This window comes from Rattus norvegicus, chromosome 13 (assembly GCF_021556685.1).
Source record: "Rattus norvegicus strain SHRSP/BbbUtx chromosome 13, alternate assembly SHRSP_T2T, whole genome shotgun sequence".
In the NCBI taxonomy this organism is placed as follows: Eukaryota; Metazoa; Chordata; class Mammalia; order Rodentia; family Muridae; genus Rattus; species Rattus norvegicus.
In genome coordinates this window covers 96,425,625-96,435,476 of record NC_141546.1, presented here as the reverse complement: position 1 = coordinate 96,435,476, position 9,852 = coordinate 96,425,625, and the positions used below count along the sequence as shown (strand labels likewise).

The following is a 9,852-nucleotide window of genomic DNA, read 5'->3' as shown; positions in this document are numbered from 1 at the left end:
TGGTGAAGACAAGTGTGGCCCGATGCCTGGGAACAGAGGGGAGAAGACAGGAAGGAAGGAGGACCAGAAAGCATTGCAGGAGGGCTGGCTGCTGGGACCAGCATCTGTCACACTGGGGAACTGGGGCAGCTGGGGCAGTGTGACCACTACAGTGAGTCAGGCCATTAGCTGCAGGTGACACTCACTGCAGCGTCTTTCTTTCCTGCCAGAAACGCCTTACTTAGGTATAACCATAAACTGAAGATATTTAGAATGTACAATTTCTTTTTTTTTTTTTTTTTGGTTCTTTTTTTCGGAGCTGGGGACCGAACCCAGCGCCTTGCGCTTCCTAGGTAAGCGCTCTACCACTGAGCTAAATCCCCAGCCCCTAGAATGTACAATTTCAATGGCAAACAAGTAGTCAAGGCTGGCCTTGAACTCTCGACCCTCCAGCTTCAGTCTCCCCAGTACTCATTTTCTTTTTTTTTTTCTTTTTTCTTTTTTTTTTTTTTTTTTTTTCGGAGCTGGGGACCGAACCCAGGGCCTTGCGCTTCCTAGGTAAGCGCTCTACCACTGAGCTAAATCCCCAACCCCTCATTTTATTTTTTTAAAATTAACTTACATATAAAGATATTCCAGGTTCCTGCCTTGCTTAAGTTCCTGCCCTGTATTTTGATCAAATGTCATGAAACAGATGTCTGAAATACATTCAAACAAGTTAATTCCAAGATCCCAAAACACTGAGGAAAGATCAACACTGGGGCACAATACTGCGCCACTGTGGACATATGGCCGCTGGAGTCTTACTATGGGTTCTAAGGACTCGGACAAACAGAAGCCCCTCCCTCCCTTCCAAGTGACTGCTCCAGTTGTAGTAAAAAATAAGTGTGAATAAGCAAAAGGTCATGTTCCCTTCCTCCCATTAGCTCTAGGGAGAAAACCTAAAGCCAAAAAACTTGTCACTAACAAAGTAATGTTTGATTGTACTTTCCCAATTCAAGAAAACAATTTTACCATCACCAAGTAGCTCAGGGACTAACACAATAAAAAGGTGAGAAAAAGAACAAAGGCATTCATTCACTTGCAGCATCTTGAAATTCACTTCAGATTAAGTTGGTACCAGATACCCAGTCAAGAAATCCATACAAACCAGGTGAGGTGGCTCGAGCCTGCAGTCCCAACACTTGGGAGAGGCAGGTGGATCTCTGAGTTCCAGGCCAGCCTGACCTACATGGTGAGGAGTTCTAGGCCAGCCTGGCCTACATAGTGAGTTCCAGGCCAGCCTGACCTACATAGTGAGTTCCAGGCCAGCCAGGGCTAGTGAGACCCTAGCTAAACAAAGAGAAGGAAAGGAAAGAAACCTATGTGAAAAATTCAAAACTTCAACAAAAATAGTATGCTTATATTTTATTTACTGACCTCTCTAAAGCAGACTAGAGTTCTTATAACTAATAAAAATTTCAAGTTATTCAACATGACAACTTTTACAAAGACTACTTTAATGTGGCCCCTTCCCTTCAGTCCTGAGCAGACAGCACGGAACATCACCTTTAGATGGTAAAGCGTTTCACAAACACCAGCTACACATGAACGGTGGGCTTCTGGTTCATTAGGAACCTAAGGGTTCTGAGAGGCATGCTGTGCTAATACTTCACTCAGTCTGAGTGGGAGCTACACTGCCAGTGCTCTGCACACATGCCGCCCAGTCATCGGCGTCGTCACCCTGCCTGTGCACTCAGAACTGGCATCTGGCTCGGGTCACTAAAAGCCAGACTTCAAGTCACTCATGGCTCAGCAAGCATCCATTGGAAACGGTTTGAACCTGGCAAGAAAGGTAGAGACTTGCTCTTCACACACCAGACGGATCGGCACCGCAGAGCGGGTGATCCCAGTTATCCCGTGTTTATTAGAAACGGATATATGTCACACTTCAAAAGACACATACCAACACAGCAAAAGTTACATTTTATTTCCTCTTAAACACAATCTAGAAAGAACTTTTCTTGTCAATTCTTCAACAAGTTACTGATATGAATTTACCAGAAAAAAATAACTATATATTTGTCCAACATCAAATTATCAGCAAAAAGTTTTAAGATATCCCTTATTCAGTTTCCAAAAATAAAGGTTTTCTAACTGAAAACCCTGACATTCCTACTCTCTAAACAAACCTTAGGACACAGGCTGGTCTCCCAGCTTTCCACAGCTCCGTTATATAAATATTTCCGTCCCAACACTTTCTCAGTTTCAAAAGCTGTTTACTTCCCAAGAACATAACAGTCTTCATTTCAAACCATTCATTCTGTTTCCATAGCGACACTGCGGGATTCCTTGGCCACCATAAGTCGCATTAACTGACTGTGGAATTTCTCAATCTTCTTTACATCTTGAGCTTGGTCTGTTCTGTACACCAAACACTGTCAGAGAATGAACAGAAAGACATACAAACTGAGCAAAACTCGTTACTAGAGGTGACGGGAGCAAGTGAGCGGGCAAACACCCAGAGCCCTGTCTGCCTCATTCTGCTCTACTCTCAGGTGTCACACGAGCGGCCTGCAGCTCCGGGCTTTCCCTTCAATTTTACTTTAACTGTTAAGTGCCACTGCCTTAGATGAAATGTAAAGAAAATCTTCTAGAAAACGCTCAAACATTGCAAGTTAAGTCCCACTGTCAAAACCACCTGTAACTCAGCCCCAGGGGAACTGATGCCCTCTTCAGACTTGCTAAGGCACTGGCCATGTGTGTGCACACAGACATACATGCAGCAAAATGCCCAAACACCGAAAATAAATAAAGTTTAAAATGTTCAAGATCATTCTCAGCTACCCAGCAAGTTGAAGCTAGTGTGGGCTCATGAGACCCTGTATCAGGAAACAAAAGACAATCTTTACTATTAAGGTGAATTTATATATTTATATATTTCCTACTTGAGAAAATAGTCTCTTAACTAATGAAGAAAAAAGTCAGAGGGAACATGAGGATGAAGTTTAAAGGGACTTTTTAAAGGGAGTTAATCAAGTTTGCACTTTAAAAAATCATTCCATCAGAGCTAGAGATAATAGAGCATATGTAGTGTGTGAAAGGCCCTTGAATGGGGGAGAAAGACAGAGAGGGAGAGGGAGAGGGAGAGGGAGAGGGAGAGGGAGGGAGGGAGGGAGTGAGGGGGAGAGAGAGAGGGTCTCTGTGTGTGTGTATGTTATATACATATGGTAAGGGATGAAAATGGCACTTTTTCATATATACCATAACAAGAGAAAAGAAGGGGAAATGCCACGCCAGGTGTCATGGTTTGAATGGCTTTGTCCAGGGAGTGGCAGTATTAGTAGGCATGTCACTGTGGGCCTGGGCTTTAAGGCCCTCATCCTAGCTGACTACAAATTAGCATTCTGCTAGCAGCCTTCAGAACAAGATGTAGAACTCTCAGCTCCTCCTGCACTGTGCCTGCCTGGACACTGCCATGTTCCCATAATGGACTGAACCTCTGAGTCAGCTCCAATTAAATGTCCTTTTAAGAGTTGCCTTGGTCATGGTGTCTGTTGACAGCAGTAAACCCTAAGACTCCAGGTTTCTGGCAGGTGGGTGACAACACGCCTAATGGCAGAAAGAGCTGAAAAGACCCACTCTGGAAAGGCTAACTTTGACAGCTGCATGAAGGAAAATGTCATCACTTCAGAATTAGTCAAAGAGACTCAGAAGGAAGATAGGGACCAAATACATAAATGTGCGAGCAGGCAGGAATACAGGAGGACCAGACTGCAGGAATCAAATGAACTGCTCCAGAAGTGCCACAAAAGACAACCGAGGCCTCAGTACTGGTAAAATGCAGTATTTATGGGGAGACTGTTAGCATTTCTTCTAGGCTCCGCCCCACAGTCACCCTGCAAAGGCCAGGTGTGCCTGACTCACTATAGAAGGGGCTGTTTGCCCACTCCTTGCTCTCTGCCCTTCTCTCTGCCTCTCTTTTCTCCCTGACCTCTTTCTCCCTCTCTCCCCTCCCCACATGTTCCTGGCCAGCCTCTCCTTTCTCTCCTACCCCCCAAACCTCCACTCTCATTTCTACTCCCTTCCCAACTCTCCTTCCCATGTCCTAAATAAACTCTATTCTACACTACACCTGTCATATGGCTGATACCTCAGGGGGAAGGGATGCCTCAGCATGGGCCTGCCGAGGCACCCCTCCCTCCCACCTCACCATACTTTGCCTCTATCAAACATATCCTTGGCTCTTCTTTTATAAAACACAACAGAAACATCTAATAATTAGCAGAGGGGAACACAGAAAAGCAAAGCCAACATAAAATAGAGCTACCAGGGCTAGAACTCCCAACCAGAGAACGGCCTTCACACGCAAGTGGAGGAGACCAGCTGGAACTTGAGGTGAAGGAAGCACTGGGCTAGAGATCTCCTCACAGCACCGAGGAGCTCACCCTAGGAGCAGTTCCGGTAGGTGGAGAGCTGCATGAACAGATCAACTGACAGAGGGGAGGAAGAGAGGGATGGAGAGACAGTAACAAGCCCCTGGCTTGGTTGATCACCATTTACAGCATGGTAGCACATGCCTTTGATACAAACTTTCTGTGAGTTAGAGACCAGCCTGGTCTACACACTGAGTTCACGGACAGTCAGAACCTGTCTCAAAGACAAAAGCAAAGGCTATATAATCACTTGCTTCTCACCATGAGAAAGGAAACCACTCAGTTTTAGTGTCCGTTTCTCTGGTGAGGTCTGAAGAAGCCATAGCTGGCGCACTGCCTTCATGCAGCAAGTCTGTTATTTGTTGGTCTAAGAGAAGAACTCAAGAATGAAGTTCTTTCATGTGGAATGCGTGCACCTAGCAGGTCATCTGCACTGTCTACAAGAACAACTTCAAACAAGCAGTCAACTCAACCCAACCCAACAAACCAGTGTGTACTTACGACTAGATCGTCCGTCACTTTGATACACAAATTCCCATCAACATGCCTGTACTTGAGAACCACACGTACCTGCAATAAAAATACTTATTTAAAAACAACAGATGGCACTGGTGGCAGACCTTTAATCCCAGCACTCTGGAGGCAAAGGCAGGTGGATCTCTGAATTTGAGGCCAGCCTGGTCTACAGAGCAAGTTGCAGGACAGCCAGGGCTACACAGAGACTCTCTGTCTCAGAAAAAAACAAACAAAAACAAAACCAACACCCCCCCCCCAACAAAACATGAAACATCAAGAACCACAGCCTTATCCTGCTCCCAAAGCCCCCGCACAAACTTAAAATGATTTCAGTGTGGCAACCTGAAGGATTTTAACTGTTAGATAAAAAACACTGTTACAGTTCAAAATAGGCTTCCATTTTCAATAGGCACAGAGACAAAAAGTCAAGGTTCCTGTCTAGTTAAGAACTTTGAATTCAGCCAACCAAAATAATCAGATACAAAACAGAATAAATTAAAATTAAATTCCTAGACAGGCTTCTTCTTTTTGGGGGGGAAACACTAAACGGCAGATGATCCTGGTTCAGCGGGAGTTAGGGAGGCCATGGCAGTGACTCAGCAGCCGAGTTGGGGGCTGTGGACACAGAGGAGACCATGAGCTCAGGGAGGTAAGGAGTGGATCCTCGTTACCCATCACCAAGTTAAGGACATGAAGATCAAGTCGTGGAGCAGATCTACCTGATCTTCCTGCCCATCACAGAGTCATGCCGGCCAGTGGACAGGTTCAAGACTTCTGTTGCTATTGGGGACTACAATGGTCATGTCAGTTTTGGTATTACATGCTCCAAGGAGGTAGCCACTGCCAGCCGAGGAACCATCATCTTGGCCAAGTGCTCCATTGTCCCTTTGAGAGACTAGCAGGTCCCACAGTGTTCCATGCACAGTGACAGGCCACGTGGCTCTGTGCTGGTGCGTCTCATCCCTGCCCCCAGAGGCACTGGCATTGTCCCTGCTCCTTTGCCCAAGAAGCTACTCATGATGGCCGGTATAGATGACTGCCATACATCAGCCCGGGGCTGCACTGCCACCCTGGGCAACTCTGCCGAGGCCACCTTTGATGCCACCTCCAAGACCTACAGTTACCTGACCCCAGTCCTCTGGAAAGAGACTGTATTAGTCAAGTCTCCTTATCAGGAATTCGCTGACTGCTTTGTGAAAACCCACGCCGGAGTGTCTGTTCAGAGGACCCAGGCTCCATCTTTGGCTACCACAGAAGGGTTTTTATAAGAAAAATATAGTGAATTAAGTCTGTTTTTAAAAAGTCCTACAAAGAAAAATACTGGTAAACTGGTAAAACAAAATATATCAATATTCTGTGGCTTCACCAAGTCTAATGCCAGAACGACTGAATCAAGACAGTGTGGGTGGGAATGAGGACATCACTCAGTAAACGATGAAGAACTGGTTTTGTTGCTTCTTTTTTTTTTTTTTAAGATTTATTATTTTTCTATTTATATGAATACATTGTAGCTGTCTTCAGATACACCAGAAGAGGGCATCGGATCTCTTTACAGATGGTTGTGAGCCACCATGTTGCTGGGAACTGAACTCAGGACCTCTGGAAGAGCAGCCAGTGCTCTTAACCACTGAGCCATCTCTCCAGTCGAAGAACTGGTTTTAAGCAAAGGACAGGACAGTGTCTGTATTTTCAGACCATGGGTGGCAGGAAGGGAAGGGACTAAAAGGAAGATAGACCAACCACAGGCTCTCTCAGTCCACAAGAAATAGCATCTCAGTTCAAGCCATGGAGGTTAGAGTAAAGGGTGAAAAGATACTAAACATGTTGGGTACCAAAGGCAGAATTCCCTCACATAAATTCTAGAGACCAGACAAACTGTCTTCGTTAGCTCTCCAAGGATCAAATGGACTGGGGTTCAGACCCAGGGTTTCTACTTAAGTTTGGAGGCCACTAGGGTTTTCTCCCTGGGCAGCTTCTCCTCTGCTGTCTCCTTTCCATCACCACAACTCCCTGCAGCTACATCATCAAAGAGTCACTCCATGTGTGTTGCTGTCTTCTTACTAAATTCAGACAATGGATACTATGGTCAGTATCAGGCCCTTCTGGACAAATCTTATACACGGTACAGCACACTGCTCAACTGAGGAAATGATGTCAAAGCAAAGGACAGAGAGAAGAGCCATATGAAAGTACAAGAAGCCACCACTGTCACAAACTACACAACCTCATAGATACCTAGTTTACCTTGCCATTTATTATCACTTTGCACATGAAACCAATGAACTATCGTGTCAATGTTAAGAGCAATAGGATAATTAGTTTGAAGTGTCACCTTAGAAGGGAGCCTGCAGTTATCAGGTTGGCCTATGGGTATGAGCCGGCTGTCGTAACTGTCAATTGAGGTAGGAAGACAACCAACTTAGTGCTGGGCCCTGAACTGTATGAGTGGAGACAGCTAAGACTAAGTCAAGCAGAAGCCAGCAGGCTGCACGGCTGCACCGTCTCTCTGCTTCTGAGTATGGTTGTAGCAGTTCCGGGTTTCTGCCTTGACTTCCCTCAGACTATAACCTGGAATGATAACACAAATACATACTTTCTGCCCCATGCTTCTTTTGCCAGGGTGTTTCCTAGTAACAGAAAGGAAACTAGAACAAATGGCACCACATAAAGCCAGGAAGGGTGTTACACGCCTGTTATCCCAGCATTTGGGCTGCTGGAGAGGACCTTCAGTTCAAGGGCAGTTTGGGCTTAACATGGCCACCTCAAAAGACTTAGAAGGGAGGGGGGAACTAGTATCCAGAGTTCAAGATCATTCTCAACTACACAGGAAATTAATGAGGCCAATCTGGGACACGTGAGATGAGAGTATCTTAAAAAAATAACAAGAATGGCTCAAAATGTTCTACTGTCTATCCTGGTCTTCCTATAGTTCTAATGCCCCCCACCAATACATTTCTCCCCAACCCCACCCTAGACAGGGCCTCACTGTGTGGCCTAAACTGACCTCAAATTCTCTACTCTCCTCTCTTTAGCATCCTGAATGCTGGGATTACAGGTGTGCACCACCAGTCCCCTCCTGGGTCTAAGACCATTCATAATAGCAACTCGTCTTGCTGCAGGTGGACAAAGGTTTGGTTCTCAGCACCCACGTGGTGGCTCACAACCATTCCTAACTCCAGTTCTAGGGGATTCAATGCCCTCTTTTCCCATCAGACACCATAAACGCACAGGTAAAACACTGGTACACATAAGACTTAATGGATTAACCTTTTTTGCTGTTTTTTAAAAGGTTTATTTATTATATATAAGTACACTGTAGCTGTCTTCAGACACACCAGAAAAGGACATCAGATCTCATTACAGATGGTTGTGAGCCACCATGTGGTTGCTGGGAATTGAACTCAGGACCTCTGGAAGAGCAATCGGTGCTCTTAACCACTGAGCCATCTCTCCAGTCCCATGAATTAACCTTTTTAAAAGATGCTTCCTGTGGGCTGGAGAGATGGCTCCCTGTAAAAAGTCTGAGGTAAGTACTGCCACTACAAGTTGCCAGCTCCAATGTATTTTTACATTTTTACTTATTACTGTGTGTGTGTATGTATACGCGTGCATGTGTGATGTGTGATCAGAGGGCAACTCTGAGGAGTCGGTTCCCTCTTCCCGTTCTTAAGTGAGTTCTGCATGCTGAGCATCTATTCAGTACACACACACACACACACACACACACGCACACACGCAAACACACACACACACACACACACACACACACACGAATGCATCTACCTTACCTTCAACAACCCTTTAAGGAACGGTGAAATGTACCTTTGTGTCTCTCCCGGAACCTATTCTGGACTGGTAAATGGGAATGGGTAGTTCTGCTTTGGGGAATGAACCGTTTGCAAACATTTATGTCTAACGTATAAGTGCAAGCATTCACAAGGTTTCAACTGACCCACGGGGAAAAAAAAAACTAAAAATCCCCACTATCCAAAAAAAAGTGGAGTAGGTTCTTCCCAACTGGGACCGGAATTATCACCACTTTGTAAGTAGGTACTCTTGCGTCTTGGTGGGAAGGGAAAGGGGCACTAAAATACGTGACGGACAGGAAAGAGCCGGCGACACGTAAACCAACCAAATCCATAGCGGAAGTCAGGCGTTCCACCGGGTGCAGCCTGCTCTGGAGCCCGCCGCTGCGGAAAAGGCTCTGCCTGTGGTTGCTGGCGGAGCTTCCATGGGTCTCCGTGTCAGATGGAAGGAGACGAGAGAGGGCAGTGACACCGGTAGACCGATTCAGCTTCCTGGATGTGCACAGGTCGCGCCAAGGTTAGAGAAGACCCCAGTCCCGGGGCCGTCCCTGCAGCGACTCACCTTCATGGGGTCCGCCAAGTAGAGCTTCTCAGCCGCGCGGCTGAACTCCTCCCAGGTCTGGAACTGAGGCATCGCGGCTTCGGGCAGCGCGAAACGAGGCCGCGAAGCAAGAAACGCGCTGTCGCACTGACAGCCCACCGCTCTCCCGCAACCGCCCACAGCGCTGGACTCTGGCGGCCCAAAGATGGAGGCGCACTAGCGCTTGCGCCATTGGTCAGCCCCGGCCGCGCCGGTCCAATGGGCAGGAGGCATGCTGTTAGGGGGTGGGGCCTCCGCTCAGAGCGGTCGGGAGATGGGCGGGCGGCTGCCACAGCGCCGCCTGCAGGACTGGAGGGGTGGTGTCGGTGCTGCCTTTCCAGGCTATGATTGATTATAAAGTCAGGCTCTGGTTTTCCAAAGACTCAGCAGCTCTGTGACCCGGTACCCTAGTTGCAGTCGTGGTAATGACAAGGAACAGCTGTCACACTCAAAGCCTAATCACGGAGTTGGGAAGACATAACAGGAGCCCCACCAAAAGCTTTCTGTGATAGACTTTTGTATCGGGTCAGGGGAACAAAAAAGAGGTCACAGAGGT

At 46.7% G+C, this 9,852-nt stretch overlaps 1 protein-coding gene across 1 annotated transcript; it reads right to left on the bottom strand.

Moving 5' to 3' along the window:
* Nucleotides 1-1,362: 1,362 nt before the first annotated feature.
* On the bottom strand, nucleotides 1,363-9,503 carry Srp9 (signal recognition particle 9). The gene is made up of 3 exons (NM_001126095.1): nucleotides 9,279-9,503; nucleotides 4,896-4,964; nucleotides 1,363-2,396 (listed from the first exon to the last, which is right to left on the bottom strand). The coding sequence occupies exons 1-3, from the start codon at nucleotides 9,348-9,350 to the stop codon at nucleotides 2,277-2,279; spliced, it is 261 nt and encodes an 86-aa protein (NP_001119567.1). The 5' UTR covers nucleotides 9,351-9,503; the 3' UTR covers nucleotides 1,363-2,276.
* Between the last annotated feature and the right edge of the window lie 349 nt (nucleotides 9,504-9,852).